General features: G+C 37.5%; 5 protein-coding genes across 5 annotated transcripts; 3 read left to right on the top strand and 2 right to left on the bottom strand.

The window, feature by feature from the left end:
* Positions 1-2,150: 2,150 nt before the first annotated feature.
* On the top strand, positions 2,151-6,739 carry SAPINGB_P005555 (uncharacterized protein; the record flags this gene model as incomplete). The annotated part of the gene is made up of 3 exons (XM_032000269.1): positions 2,151-2,692; positions 2,762-2,844; positions 2,907-6,739. 3 exons carry the CDS (start codon positions 2,151-2,153, stop codon positions 6,737-6,739), a joined length of 4,458 nt encoding a protein of 1,485 aa, XP_031856160.1.
* Positions 6,740-8,686: 1,947 nt separating this feature from the next.
* SAPINGB_P005554 (uncharacterized protein) lies at positions 8,687-9,919 on the top strand (the record flags this gene model as incomplete). The annotated part of the gene is made up of 1 exon (XM_032000268.1): positions 8,687-9,919. One exon carries the CDS (start codon positions 8,687-8,689, stop codon positions 9,917-9,919), a length of 1,233 nt encoding a protein of 410 aa, XP_031856159.1.
* Positions 9,920-9,991: 72 nt separating this feature from the next.
* On the bottom strand, positions 9,992-11,125 carry SAPINGB_P005553 (uncharacterized protein; the record flags this gene model as incomplete). Its single annotated transcript, XM_032000267.1, has 1 exon — positions 9,992-11,125. The coding sequence occupies one exon, from the start codon at positions 11,123-11,125 to the stop codon at positions 9,992-9,994; it is 1,134 nt and encodes a 377-aa protein (XP_031856158.1).
* Positions 11,126-12,081: 956 nt separating this feature from the next.
* On the bottom strand, positions 12,082-13,767 carry SAPINGB_P005552 (uncharacterized protein; the record flags this gene model as incomplete). Its single annotated transcript, XM_032000266.1, has 1 exon — positions 12,082-13,767. The coding sequence occupies one exon, from the start codon at positions 13,765-13,767 to the stop codon at positions 12,082-12,084; it is 1,686 nt and encodes a 561-aa protein (XP_031856157.1).
* Positions 13,768-14,330: 563 nt separating this feature from the next.
* SAPINGB_P005551 (uncharacterized protein) lies at positions 14,331-15,362 on the top strand (the record flags this gene model as incomplete). The annotated part of the gene is made up of 3 exons (XM_032000265.1): positions 14,331-14,361; positions 14,599-14,647; positions 14,756-15,362. 3 exons carry the CDS (start codon positions 14,331-14,333, stop codon positions 15,360-15,362), a joined length of 687 nt encoding a protein of 228 aa, XP_031856156.1.
* Between the last annotated feature and the right edge of the window lie 607 nt (positions 15,363-15,969).

Below are 15,969 nucleotides of genomic sequence, written 5' to 3'. Positions count from 1 at the left end.
TTTTTTCTTTCTTATAAAAAACGCGAAATTTACAATTTCTATTCGATGAACTCTAAAAAAAAAAAAATATAAAAAAAGACGCGACCGCGTTTTGTCCACAATTCTGGTTTGGTACAATGAAATTTTTTTTTTCCCGGGCAAACATCGAGTTTGAAAATTCATTTAATAAGTGAATACACTTTTATTCCAAATGATCCAAACAATTATTTTCATCTACGCCTCATTTAAATTCCTTAATCCAAAATATCCAAAAGTCCAAGATTTTTTTTTTCATAATTGATACCTTTTGAAAAGATATTATATTTCACGTAACACTTTTATTTCTCCTTGGTCCCGGCTGTTGACCACTAAACTATCCGTCACCCGTATTCGTTTATTCACTAATGTCATTTTCTCTGCTTTTTCCGTGTATTTTTAAGCTCACAAAGAAATGGTAGGAGGTGATTAGTCGCGAAAAAATAAAACCTTAACTTTTTTTTTTCAATGTTGAGATGACTCAAATATATTCACCTTTTTCTTTCTCATCGTGTTCTTTTTTTTTTTTTTCTATTTTCACTTGTTTGCATTTCGCACTAGGTCATGATTGACAATATTGAAAAACTCAACTTTTGGCGTGTTAACAAAGAAGATTTTAGATCTATCTTTCACGCTTTAATGTTTTGTTAATGCATCCCTTTCATAGAGTGATGAGCCCTTCCCCTAATCTTTCAAAAAAAAAAACATATGATAATTATTATAAAAATCATCAAAGGAATAATATCCCGGTAGACATCTAATTATATTTTAGTAAAGTAAAGTGAAAATAAAAATCAATTCCTAGATGTCTTCTAACTTGAATCTAAAGGTTTTCAGAATCTAGAACATCCTAATATAAATAATATTATTGATCCTGATGATATATACAACGATAACTCTTGAATAAAAGTAAATATATAATTATTTTTTTTTTTTGCAAAGACGTAATATACCCCTAGCTAACCCCAGATAATTCTGCAATGCTCATTTAAATAATGCTCATCTGAGCCGTGATCTCAATTCATGCATCGCTTATCTCAATAGATTCATCTGATTTTTTATAAAATTATATTAATTTTTTATTTTTTGCACTTTACAATGATGTGAACCCTCTAGGAGTAAACTTAGTTTCACTAGCTAAATTCTATGAAATATTTTACAATAAGTCTTCAGAACAAGGTGTCTTTTTTTTCTTTAAAAAAACCATTTTATTATTATGGTCAGAAAAAAAAAAGAAAGGGGTTAAGCTACGTGACAAACCTCTGAAAAAAAAAGAAAAAATAAAATAGGTTTTTACTTTTCAGAAAGAAGTGAAATTTTTTTGTTTAACTTTTCTAAAAAAAAAAAAATAACTTTGAGCATTGACATTTCTATGAAAAATGATTGAAAAAACCTTGCAATTCTTAAAAAAAAAAAGTCAATTAGTATGTTTCTGAATCTGAATCATAAAAATGAAAGTTAAATGCATTCTCCACTTTTTTTTCTCCTTGATTCAATGCTCAAAATTAAGGTACAGGAAAAAATCATCTTTTTACCAAAAAAAAAATCCATTAATCAAAGTTCAAGTTTATCAATTATCAAAAAAAAAAAAAAAAAGAAAAAGTGATTATGAACTTTTCAATTAAAAAGTTTAAGATACGGGAAGAAAAAATGGAGAGAAACTGAAAAATGGGTTAATACCCATCATCAACCCAAATTGAACCGTTTTAGGATATCGATTGGGATAAGACATTGAAAAAGTTACACCATAATAAAACTAGTTACCCAAAGTAAGTATACCAAGTTACTTATGGTACCTTTAATCGATGCGATTTTGGTCAAGTCTAACCGATAATATTTTGAGTTCCGAAATCCTGACGTAGAACCCTAACCTTCTTAATCCTTAAAACGTTTTTGGTGCAGCTGAAGTTTTCTCTCACCACAATCAATGCTTCCCCGCCGAAACAGGAAGGTATCACAGCGGTGTGTGACCTTTATAATCGTACGAATTTCGAATGGAGAAACAAAAAATGCAGACATATATAAAAGAAAGAGAAACGAGAAAAAAAAAAGATAAAGAAAACGTCTTTTATATCCTATAATACTTCTTTTATACTTTTTTTTTTCTTTCATTCAACCATATTCGATAATCTTGAATGAATGAAAACAAGGAACCTTCTTCTGGCGATACTTCTTGGACTAAGAAGAACAGCCATCCACCCCCAATTCAAGATAGCATCAATCAATCCATTGTCTCTCTAGCTCGTCAATATACCAATGAGTTTAATGAAAAAAATGAAGCCTTGTCAAATAAAAACAATACAACATTGACTGGGGAACCCTTGACAAAAACTGATTCCGAAACCAATCCATTCATTGATCGTTCAAACCCTCTTCTTGATCCCTTTAGCGACCAGTTTAGCACCAGAGAATGGACGAGCCATTTAGTTCGATACAAGGACCGTTTCCCAGATAAATACCCTGTTCGTACCGCTGGTGTTTCTTTCCGCAACCTGACCGCGTTTGGATACACCTCAGGATCTGGGTTTCAAAAAACTGTGGGGAACTTGGTCATCCAAATTGCAACTCAGATCAACAAACTTTTGGGTAATAAAGGAAAGAAAATCCAAATCTTAAGAGACTTTGATGGTTTAATAAAACCTGGTGAAAGTTGTATGGTTTTGGGCCCTCCTGGAAGGTCAGTTGACTTGATTTCCTTTTTATCCGTTTTTTCTCCGTTTTAACTCCATTTTGGCAAAATATTTAGTGGTTGTACAACCTTTCTTAAATCCATTGCACAAGACACTTATGGATTCTATCTTACAGAAGACACACAGATTAATTATCAGGGTAAGTTTCAAGTGTTAAATTTTTTTTGTTCCTACAACCCCCAATTAGGGCTAACAATACAGGCATTACCCCCGTGGAGATAATTAACCACTACCGTGGAGAGGTCATCTACAATGCAGAGACGGAAATTCATTTTCCAATGTTAACTGTGGGGGATACTCTCAAATTTTCTGCACTAGCTCGAACTCCTCAAAATAGATTACCTGGTGTCACCCGTGACCAACATGCCACACATGTCCGTGATGTCGTCATGGCATCTTTTGGTCTCTTACATACAATGAACACCATTGTTGGAAATGATTTCATTCACGGAGTCTCAGGAGGTGAACGCAAACGAGTAAGTATTGCAGAGGTTGTCTTGGCTGGAGCTTCGCTTCAATGCTGGGATAACTCTACAAGAGGTCTTGATAGCGCTACAGCCCTTGAGTTTGTCAAAAACTTGAAAATCAACTCTGATATTTCAGGTGCATCTATTCTGGTCTCCATTTATCAGGCATCTCAAGATGCATATGACTTGTTTGATAAAGTCACTGTTCTTTACAAAGGTCGTCAAATTTACTTTGGATCTACAACTAAAGCTAAAGAGTTCTTTGAAAAAATGGGCTACTATTGCCCCCCACGTCAAACCTCGGGCGATTTCTTAACATCTCTTACCTCTCCAGCAGAACGTATAGTAAAACCTGGCTATGAAGGCAAGGTCCCATCTACTCCTGACGAATTTGCCCAGTATTGGAAACAAAGCCCAGAGTATCAAGAGCTTATTCAGGAAATTGAAGATTGGAATCGTGAGTATCCAATTGGTGGACCTTCAGTTGATCAGTTTAAACTATCAAGAAAAGTCCAGCAATCAAATCACATCAAAATCACCTCTTCATACACTTTATCATATTGGATGCAGATCAAATTGTGTACATACCGAGGATTCCTTCGTTTAAAAGGTAACCCTCAAGTAGCCTTTATAACCATTTTTGGTCGCTGTATTATGGCCTTAGTCATTGGATCTACTTTTTACAACCTCCAATGGGATAAAACCTCTTCCCTTGTCCGACGAAACACTGTGCTGTTTTTTTCAATCATGTTCAATGCAATGTCTTCAATTCTCGAAATTCTTGCTTTGTATGAGCAGCGCCCAATTGTTGAAAAACACAAACGATATGCGTTTTATCATCCCTCTGCTGAGGCCTTTAGTTCAATTATTTGCGATCTACCAGTAAAGATTTTAACTGCCATTCCTTTTAACTTGATTATTTATTTCATGACAAATTTACGGCGTGGCTCTGCAAAAGTACCCGGTACCAACCAAGGATCAGACCCTGCATACTTTTTCATTTTTTTACTATTTTCATTTTTATGTCTCTTAGTGATGAGTGGCATATTCCGCACACTTGCTAGTCTTACCAAAACAATTTCACAAGCATTGACACCAGCCGCTTTGGTCATCCTAATGCTGGTTACCACTACCGGGTTTGTCATCCCTAATGTTGATATGCACCCATGGTTTCGTTGGATTGGCTACATTAATCCAATAGCTTACAGTTTTGAAGCTTTAATGATTAATGAATATCGTAATAGATATTTTACCTGTGATAATCTGATACCTTCCGGTCCTAGCTACAATTCTCTTTCCATATCCGACCGTTCTTGCTCAATCATTGGATCGGAACCTGGAAACCCTATAGTTTCTGGTACCGCTTACATTGAACAGTCGTTCGAATACTACACAGATCACATTTGGAGAAATTTAGGTATTGTCATTGCCTTTGGCATTTTTTTTTACTTTACATACTTTTTCTTTACTGAGTTTGTGGCCAGTGAACGTTCTCGAGGTGAGATTTTGGTTTTCCAATATGGTCATAAGGGTCTTACGGATGATGAAGAAACTCAACTTGAGCAACGTGACTCTCACCATAGCATTACCACAGAAGCTGATGCAGCAATAGATAAACAAAATGGCATATTTGCATGGAGAAATGTCTGCTACGACATTAAAATAAAAGGAGAACCACGCAGACTTTTAAATAATGTCGATGGCTGGGTTCAACCGGGAACTTTAACAGCCTTAATGGGTGCCTCTGGCGCTGGTAAAACAACGCTCTTGGATACTCTTGCTGATCGTGTAACCATGGGTGTAGTTACAGGAGACATGCTTGTCAATGGAAAGCCTCGTGATGAGTCTTTTCAACGGAAAACTGGTTATGTACAACAACAAGATGTTCATCTTGCCACATCCACTGTCCGTGAAGCTTTAATTTTTTCAGCCCTTTTAAGACAGCCTGAAAATATTCCTCGCAAGGATAGAATCTCATACGTGGATGAGGTTATCAAGGTATTGGAAATGGAAGAATATTCTGATGCCGTTGTTGGAGTTCTTGGAGAAGGGTTAAATGTAGAGCAGCGCAAACGTCTTACTATAGGTGTTGAATTAGCAGCCAAGCCTGAATTGCTACTATTTCTCGATGAGCCTACCTCAGGTCTTGATTCACAAACAGCTTGGTCCATTATGCTACTGATGAAAAAACTCACTAACAGTGGTCAAGCTATTTTGTGTACCATTCATCAACCTTCTTCTATTCTGTTTCAACAGTTTGATCGGCTTTTATTTTTAAAAAGTGGTGGTGAAACTGTGTACTATGGAGAAATTGGTGAAAATGCTAGCAAAATGATTAGCTACTTTGAGCGCAATGGCGGACCTTCATGTCCACCAAATTCCAATCCTGCTGAATGGATGCTTAATGTCATTGGTGCAGCACCAGGATCTCACAGTGACATTGACTGGTTCCAGACATGGCGGAATTCCCCAGAATACCAACAGATTCAAAAGGAACTTGATTCCATCATTGAGGACTTTGGGCCAGTCGAATCCGTTCCAAATTCTTCAAAAAAAGAACATATTAAATCGTTTGCAGCACCTTTACCTGTGCAATTTACATTAGTTTGTAAGCGAGTCTTCCAACAGTACTATCGTTCTCCTGTGTACATTTATTCGAAAACTGCCATGTGCCTAGTAGCTCCATTATATGTTGGATTTACCTTTTACAAAGCCAAAAACGATGTTCAGGGCATGCAGAACCAAATGTACTCTACTTTCATGTTTTTAATGGTTTTCAATACGCTAACGCAACAAATAATGCCCCACTTTGTCACACAGCGGTCCCTTTACGAGGCCAGAGAGCGGCCCTCGAAAACCTACTCGTGGGTGGCGTTTATGGTTTCCAATTTGATTGTGGAAATGCCCTGGCAGACTCTAATGGCAGTTTTTTCCTTTTTTTCATACTACTACCCTGTTGGATTTTACCGCAACGCGGCAGTAAATGGGACGACCCACGAACGTGGCGCACTATTTTTTATGATTCTTTGGGCTTTTTATATCTACACATCAACATATGCCCACATGATTGTTGCAGCACTAAATAGTGCAGAAACAGCAGGAGCAATTGGTGTTTTATTGTTCCTCTTCTCTTTAGTCTTCTGTGGTGTCTTGTCGCGACCCGACCAATTTCCTCATTTTTGGATCTTCATGTACCGGGTCTCACCCATGACATATATTGTGGGCGGTTTTTTGGCAGCTGGTGTAGCTGGGAATACAGTAATTTGCTCAACTAAGGAAATTGTACACTTACAGCCTCCATCTGCCAATATGACATGCGGCGATTTTCTGAATGCTTATGCCCAAATGTCTGGAGGTGCCGTATATAACCCAGACTCGTATTCTGATTGCGAATTTTGTTCCATGGCCAAAACTGATGATTTTTTAGAGCTTTTGGGAACACCTTTGAGTCATGCCTGGAGAAACTTTGGTATAATTATGAGTTACACGGTAATCAACTGTATTGGAGCTATATTTTTCTACTGGCTTGGTCGAGTGCCAAAGCACCATAAGAAAAAGAAGAAATAGGCCATGTTGGAGAGTTTTTAAATTATAATATACAGAACACAGCTAATGATTTTTTTTTGAACATGAACATGAACATGAACATAATAATTAATATGACATATATAACAAAATTTCTATAACTAGGCTTTGAGCCGATGATTCCTCAAGTTCATTGGCAAAAAAATATCCTATAGTATAGCTAGTCTTGCTAAGTTTAAGCACCCTAACTCTCTTGTTCTATGCTCTTTTGGTTTTACTGTTGCCAATACCTGCCAATCTGCTTAGATACAAGTAGAAAGTGGGCCCTGACATAACGACTTGCTACAGCCGCGTAAAGGCACCTAAATATGTCAGTGTTTGTGAATTACGAATTGGTTCTAATGAAAATTTGGGGTATAGTTCTTGAAAACAGAATAAAGGACTATGTTTCTTAATTATTTTATTTAATTTTTTTTTTTTTTTTTTTTTTTTTTTTTTTTGGATTGGATTGGATTGGATTGGATTTATAAAAAAAAAATTAAAAAGTCATATTTGGCTCTATATGGCTTTATGAAAATATCATTATGGCTTTTTTCACAGTCTGGCGACAAGGATCAGGCGCAAATATGGGGAAATGTCAATAAATCAATTGAATTAATTGGAAATCAGTTATATAAATTTAATTTTTTAAATAACCAATAAAAAAAAACTTTAAGTATGATTTTGGTTTTTTTGCTTGATAACTACTTCGCTTATTGAAATCCTCACGCTTTATCTTCAGCACCCAATTATTCAAACGCAAAAATAATATGTTATATTGTCCCTCAGTTGTAGCTTGTGGCTCAATTATTGATAATAGATATATCTGTAATTTAAATGTTAAAATCTTCAATGATATTTGATCCAAATTGATTATCTATTTCAAGTATAATATACGACGTATCATAACCAAAGTCACAGGCAAAAAATTTAAAGCTCTGGTCATTCATACCGTATTTTTTCTTATTCTCCTACTTTTTTTTTTTTTTTGAGCTCATGTAATTTGTGCTATTTCCTGTACTTTAAACAGTGCCACAAAAAATCTCTTAAATTCTTTAACACCCGTGTGTCTGATGAACTTTGCACTTGGAACAACAATTACATTTGTGGTTGCTAATGTTGATATGCGCCCATCGTTTTGATGGATTGTGTTATTTTTTTAAGTCTTTGATGATTAACGAGAATCAACATAGTTACTTTACTATGTAGTAACTGCATAATTCTTTAAGGGTTGGATACGAAAGCCTATCAGCTACTGAAAGGTAATGGAATATTGTGAGATTTAAATCTGGAAATTCAACTGCTTCTGGTAATTTTTATATTAAAAAAATTTTTAATTACTAAACCAGTTACAAGTGAAAAAAAAAAAAAAAATATGGGTATTGTAAGTGAAATACTGTAATTATATAATTACCATTATCTTTAGGCTTAGTATAGTTTATTTTGTGGTATTCTGTAACGGCCAGATGAGTTTCCTTGTTTTTGGGCCTTATATATCAGGTATCTCCTATGACATATATTGTAAGTACATTTGTGTTTTTTGGTATAACTTGCAATGGGTATTTAAAAGTAACCCAAAACCAGAAGCAATTTCAAACTGTCAGTTTTGTTTTATGGCCCAAACAAACCATGACTTTTGGCTACTACAGGTTCCATTAACTGAAGTTTAGAGCAACTTTGGTATTCTCATGTGTTAGGTAGTGTTTAACTGTTGCCTGTATGTTATTTTTTTTACTGGTTTGAACAAAATACTTGAGACTTAAACCTTAACCCTTAAAACTTTTTTTGTGTGTTAATGTAGTAGACTAATTTGTCAAAGAAAAAAAAAAAGTCACCTTCCAATTAAAAAACTGCACACTTCCCACCCGCTTATATTTTCCCCCTTTCTCCTCTTTCTTCTTCTTTTTTTTTTTTCTTTTTCTCCTTTTTCCCGCTGTAACCAAACCAATAATGTTTAAATATACCAGAAAGGCAGTCACTTTCACCACGATTCTAGGTGTGGGTGGTCTCGGTCTGTACTTTGCAACTGGCCGAGATGCGCGTGCATCTGCTCAGAAGTACGCTCTGGGACCTGCTGTGCGCGCCGTGCTGGACGGTGAACAGGCCCACAAGTTTACAATTGAGGTCTTCAAATACCCCAATTTGGCACCACGTATTCCTGCTGACTGGGATCAGACTCACGATCCCGAAAAGGCTCTTGAGGTGACTCTGTTTCAGCATTCTGCTAATAAGAAGGTCAAGCCTTTGACACTCCAGAACCCTGTTGGTATTGCTGCAGGCTTTGACAAGAATGGCGAAGCCATTGATACCCTATACAACCTGGGCTTTTCATGGGTCGAAATTGGCTCAATTACTCCTCTTCCACAGCCCGGTAACCCCAAGCCCCGTGTTTTTAGACTGGAAAGAGACAATGCTGTGATTAACCGTTACGGATTCAATTCGGACGGTCATATTGCTGTGGTTGCGCGTCTTAAGATGCGCGAGTCGGAACTGCCATCCAATGCTACTAACTTTGCCGGTCTGCCTAACCGTGTTTTGGGTGTCAACCTTGGAAAGAACAAGACTGGTGACGAGGTTCAGGATTATATTAAGGGCGTTGATACCTTTGGTCCTCACGCTGATGTACTGATTGTCAATGTTTCGAGTCCCAACACCCCTGGTCTGCGCGACTTGCAGAGCGAGGAAAAGCTGACTAACCTGTTGCAGACTCTTGTTGCCCGCCGTGATTCCCTGCCTCTTGAATCTCTGCCTCCCATTGTTGTGAAGATTGCTCCTGATTTGACTTCCCCGGAAATTGAGAGCATTGCTGCTGCTGTTAAGGCCAGCAAGGTTGACGGCGTTATTGTTTCCAATACTACTGTTCAGCGTCCCAAGACTCTACGCTCTGGTTCTGAGCTGACTACCCAAGTTGGTGGTTTGTCAGGCGCCCCTGTTAAGCCTTACTCTATTCAAGCTCTCAAGACTCTGCGCAAGGAGCTGGGTAAGGATGTTACTATTATTGGCTGCGGCGGTATTTCCGACGGTGCTGATGCACTTGAATTTGCACGCGCTGGTGCCGACTTTGTTCAATTGTACACCTCGCTTGTGTATAAGGGTCCTGGTGTTGCTGCCGAAGTTAAGGAGGGCATCATTGATGGTCTCAATGGCAAGAAGTGGACCGATGTTGTTGGCACCGATCTGTAGACGATAGATTATTCTTTTCTTTTCTTTTCTTTTTTCACCTTTTATGTTTATCCTAGTGTACAAAATGCATTATTACAAGTTTCTACGTGGGACGGCTCGATCTCCTTCAACTGCAAAAGAGTCTTCTGGGGAAAGAAGCTCGTCGTCAATGAAGTTTTCATAGTCATCGTCATCATCATCTCTTCCGAGTTCGAGAGTGTCATATGGCTCACCGTCAGGATGCTCAGCAAACTCGATAGTGCGGATATAAATTGTGTAAGCAGTTGCAGCGGCAAATATGGCTGCAAGAAAGATTGATAGGACGTCGACAATCTTGGTTGCGGTGTCCTTTTCTGTGCCTAGGCGAGCAATACGGTCGCCTATGAAGATGTGAATTAAGAGTTTAGGAGAGGTTAGGGCCGTTGAAAGGAAAAAGTATCGTGGGGTAACTGAAGGAATTGAGGCCAGAGCTCCATTGGAAAGCGAGTATGGGAGAGGACATAGGCGGATCATTACAAGTAAAACAAAGTTATCACGTTCCATGGTTTTTGTAAGGGCTGCAAATTTTCGGTTCGAGTGGGCAAGACGAGACGCAAAGCCTGAGAGAAGGTAGCGAAAAGTAAGAAACGAAATTGTTGAACCGATGAGGGTAGCAGAAGCAAGGAGCGGCCAGCCGCCCGGGAACCCGTACATCATTCCACAGAGCGAGCTGAGAGTTGAGTAACCTATTAATGGTGGGAATGAGATGAGAACAATTAGGCCAAACATAATGTATGGCCCAGCTGGGAGTTGTTTCCACGATTGAGCGAAATCCACGAGAAGTTTAAATATTTGTTCATGGAAAACGAGAAATAGGATACCAGCGGCCATGACGCACACAGCGCCTACCAGGATCATTGCACGGTTTGCCAGAGACATTTGGAAGTATAAGTTCCATGCTTTTGCTGCGAGTTGAAATACGGTATTATGTACCTGATTGAACAGGTTATGTACACGGTCCATTGCTGATAAACTCCCTGTGTGATTGTTGGTTCTTCCAGAGTCTACTAAGTTATTGGTATTGTTGTTGTTTTGCGCAAAGTCTCGGTAAGCAGATGCAGCAGGCATGGTTGTGGAGCGGTTTACAAAGGGTGCGTTGTATGCAGGTGATTCAGTGTTGAGGATTTCGTCGTCCAGAGATATGGGCATTGTATAAGGCAATCGGGCAGAGAGCAGACTGGTTGTCATGTAAAAGGAAGTTAGTTTGGGAAGGGTGAGTATTTAAAGTCTGATTGTGGTGGTGGTGGCAGTGGAGATTTGATAGATATGAAAGGTTGTTGTGTTTTTTGAATTTTACGTGGATAGATAAATTATATGCTCAGCCGTTAATTTTTTTTTTTTTTTTTTTTTCTTAAAGACGGCTGAAACACTAAGGGGATTCTGAGGTGGTCATATCTAAATCTAAACCTAAATAGGATTAATTAATTAATAATTATTCTTATAATAATATAATAATAATAATAATATTGATGAAAGCATCCTCTCCCAAGTTACTATGAGTGGAAAACTGCTTAGTGCAACTGGTTTGGTATTAAAAAAAAAAAAATAAAAATAAATAAATAATAAGAAGCTGTTGCGGAAGCTATTGAGCAAAGCCATTCTCATCATGACTAGAGCGAAAGTTCCGTTCCACGTGTTCCGACTATAAGGGTTTTATAGGGAGCCGTGCGTAAATAAAAAGAGGGAAAAAAGAAAAAAAAAATTTTTTTCAAAAAGGACGAAGAGGCTATGCTATAGAAACTTTGAGTTTAAATTTATTTATTTATTTTAATTAAATTTATTAGAAATTAACAAAATTATAAAGTTTTTAATTTTATTTAATTGTTTTTTTTATCAAAGAAAAAAATTCAATAAAATAGACAAAGTTTAATGTTGAGCCCCAAACTTTTAAAATTTATCCCTTTTAAGTTCTAATGTGTACTATACTGTTTGGAAGTCAACTTTTGCATAGCTACTCCATTGGCCAAATGGTAAGGCATCTGCCTCCTAAGCAGAAGACTGCGGGTTCGAGTCCCGTGTGGAGTGACGTGTTCTACAAATATAAAATCTTTTAAATTTAAAAAAAATTTCATGATAATTTAAAAATTTTTTTTTTCTTTTTTTTTTTTTTTTTTCAAAAATCTATCTTTATTTTTATTTTATTTTTAAATCTCTATTGTAATCCAGCCTGGCCATGCAAGCTCATCACGAGCCAAATGACGAAGACGTTCAAGAAGAAAGCGCTCAATTTTCCCCACGTTTCGAAGAACAGGGCCATTACCTTCACGATCTCCAATCTCGGAATCGATCTTAATGTCTTTGATAATTTCCACACGGTCCTTCCCAGACAATGACACAGGTTCACCATCTGCATCTGCATCACAGATAAAACTAAAATGAATACGACGGTCAATGTATGCAAGAGCTGCAAGTGAATTGATTTCTAGTCCACTCATAGTTAGTTTTAATGGTAATGAGACAAACTTTGGAGAGGGGTAATTGAGCAGCAGGGTGGTTTCAATTCCAACCTTAATATCGCCTTTATACATGATATGAAGATCCAATTGAACATCCATTTCACGGGCAGAGGATGGTGAAGGAGCAGTGGAAGATGACGAAAAATGTGTTGCGCGTTTTGCTGATGAAGAGGATGCAGATGATGTAGAAGATGCAGAAGCTTGTGGGGGGATAGAAATTGGTGATTTAGGGATATTTGACTCAGGAGAAGAAGAAGTCAATTGAAGTCCTGGGGTATTGATACAACTCGTTGTGCTTGAGTCCGAGCGGTATGTAGGTGGTGCTGATGCAAATGTAGGTACTGATCCATGTGGACCTAGAGCCGGACCAAAAGCCGGGGTATTTGCTGCTGTAACGTTTGTTGAGAGAATGTCCGAGGCTGCACCCCCGGAACCTGCCGGGTTGGCTGCCGCATACTCAGATATTCGGTTATTGCTGGTGATATCACTGGAGGCTTGTCCTGGGGTACTATGAGGAGGCCCAATGGGTGAAAGAAGTGATTGCATGTTAACAGTTGAGTAAATTGGAGAGCGGAATCCGCGAATATACTGAAGGGTAGTTGGAGAGTAAAGCCCTGATGTTGGAGGTAGTACACCACCATATTGTGTATGTGTAGGAGTCATTGGAGTGTTGTTTCCCTGTGGGATTGCATCAGTGTTGAGAGGAGTACTAGAGCCGGGATTAGAGGGCATAACTTCAGAACCAGTAGATTGAATTAAAGATGTTGTGGGGACTGATGCTGAAGGTAATAAAATTCCGTTTGCATCATAGGCTGGAGGGCCGACGGTTGATAAAGAGGATGCAAAGGGGGTTGCTGGTATTGGTGTATGAATTGCCGGTATTCCTGCTGCTGCTGCTGCTGCTGCTGCTGCTGCTCCAACAGGATGAATCTGAGGACTTGAACCTGCTGGTCCAATTATAGAGGCATCAGTTTCTGTTGGCAAATCGCCTTCAAGAATTCCACTATCATCGTGATCATCTTCTGTTAAAGTGGTACCATCTTCAGGTGCGTCTTTCCTTCGGTCATCACCAATGGCTTCTTCAGATTCTTCCAAAAGTTCTTCTTCTTCTTCTTCTTCTTCTTCTTCTTCTTCTTCCTCTTCTTCTTCCTCTTCTGAAGCATCTTCATAAAATTCAGGGAATGGATCGCTGATACGTTGTATGACAATATCTGGAGCAACACGGCCCAGGTCAAAAGAAGTGACTGAGATAGACTTGAGGTAAGAAGGTAAAGACATTTCTTTAAATCGTTGATCGAGAAATAACCTGATAGACTCAGATAGTTGGTCGCCGCCATCTTCGAGTAGTGAAGACCAATTGATTTCAATAGACATTATAATATATAAAAGTATATAAGTATTTACAAAAGATTTAATAATTAAAAAAAAAAAAAAATTTTGCTTGGCTCAGGCAGGTACGTTTGGACGGGACGCGTACCGAATATTGTGTGATGATAGTATAGGAATTTGTTATTGTTATTGTTGTTGTTGTTGCTGAATATTGTTTAACATTGTTTTTGTTTTTTGTTAACTTTCATAATAATAATAATATTAGACTTAGACCAAACCGTTAGGGTAAATTATATAAAGTTTACATAATAATGAATTACCCTGTCTTGTACTACCATAACGGTTATCCGTTGAAAACCTTGGGCCAGCGCACGTCTTTGTAGATGGTGGTAGATGGTGGTGGTAGTGGTGGTAGTGGTGGTGGAGAAAAAGAGAAAAAAAAATTTTTTTTTTTTTTTTCAGCAACACCAAAACTTTTTTTTTTTTTTTTCCTTTCTCTTTTTCTTCTTTCCTCTTTTTCCTTCTTTTTTTTTTTTTTTCCTTCTCTTCAACATCATCTTGTTCACCTGAACTTTTTTTATATACTCACAACTTCACAAGAATCAAAAATGGGTTTCTCCGATCTTACTTCCGCTGCCGGTACGTCTTTGCAATGATTTCAATTGCTGGGATTGGTTTTTTTTTTTTTTTTTATTCTATTCTCTCCATATATATATATATATATTGTATTTTTGCAAATATTTTTATTTCAACTTGCAAACAATCCAACAATTCATCAATGTTCAAATCTTCATTCATCCATTTATGAATCAATCCATTAATGCATCAATCAATCTATCCATCCATTCATCTATCTAACATAATACCTATTATTAGGCCTCAAGTCCCTCGACTCTTTCCTCGCTGACAAGAGCTACATCCAGGGGTATGTTTATAAAAAAAAACAAAATTTTTAAAAAAAAAAATTACAAATGGCAATCCATTTAAGTTAATTAAATTGAATTCAATTTAATCTAACTTGTGATTCTTTTAGTACCGCCGCTTCCCAGGCTGACGTTGTCGTCTACAAGGCTGTTGGCTCTGCCCCTGATGCTGAGGCTTACCCCAACGCTGCCCGCTGGTACAAGCACATTGCCTCTTACTCTGAGGAGTTTGCCACCCTCCCCGGTGACAAGGAGGCCTCTGCCAGCTCTTTCGGTCCTGAGGCTGCTGCCGCTCCTGCTGCTGCTGCTGCCGAGGAGGAGGACGACGATGAGGAAGTCGACCTCTTTGGTTCCGATGATGATGAGGAGGAGGACCCCGAGGCTGTCCGCATCAGAGAGGAGCGTCTCGCTGCCTACGCTGCCAAGAAGGCTGGTAAGCCCAAGACTATTGCCAAGTCCCTTGTTACTCTTGACATTAAGAGTTGGGATGACACCATTGATCTTGATGCCCTTCTTAAGAAGGTTCTTGAGATTAAGATGGACGGTCTTGTCTGGGGTGGTGCTCAGTTCATTCCCATTGGTTACGGTATCAAGAAGATCCAGCTTAACGTTGTTGTTGAGGACGAGAAGGTTTCCATGGACGATCTTTCTGATGCTATTGAGGCTTTTGAGGATGAAGTCCAGTCTGTCGACGTTGCTGCCATGCAGAAGATCTAAGCTGCTTTCAGAGAGAGCTTTGGGTTTTTTTATTTGGTAATGTTTTTTTTTAAATTGATCTGTAATTAATGTTTAAAAATTTTTTTGTTGAAAATGTATATATTTAATAATTGTAGGATTGAATTGTTTACCAGTAGGTAACATTGTAGTAACCTAGACAAGTTTATAACCTTGTTTAAATAATTATTTTTTTTTTCCCTAGTAAGTTGTGACTTGTGTTTGTATTCTGTAGCAACGGTAACTAGGCAGTAAGGAAGGGAAGGAAGAGAAAAATCTACATAGAACTTTTTTTAAAAAAAAAAAAAAAAAAAAATGAAACTTGAAACTTGAAGGTAATTTTTATTTTTATTTTTATTTTTATTTTTTTTTTTTGGTGGATCTCCTTTATTTTTTTTTTTTTAAAAAAAAAAGATTTATAATTGGTGTAGCCTTTTTTTATTCATTTATTTATTTATTTATTTATTTATTCATTTATTTATTTTAAAACTTATTCTAATCAATTGAATTTTTTTTAAGAGTAAAAAAAGGTCCCACAAGTCTTCTGAAATGGGAAATTGGCGATTCTTTTGAAAAAAAAAAAAAAAATAAAATTTATATTAAAGATAAA

The sequence above is a fragment of the Magnusiomyces paraingens genome, assembly GCF_902498895.1.
Source record: "Magnusiomyces paraingens strain CBS 517.90 genome assembly, contig: contig4, whole genome shotgun sequence".
Lineage (NCBI taxonomy): Eukaryota > Fungi > Ascomycota > Dipodascomycetes > Dipodascales > Dipodascaceae > Magnusiomyces > Magnusiomyces paraingens.
The sequence above is the reverse complement of the archived record's forward strand: the minus strand, read 5'-3'. Positions and strand labels throughout refer to the sequence as shown.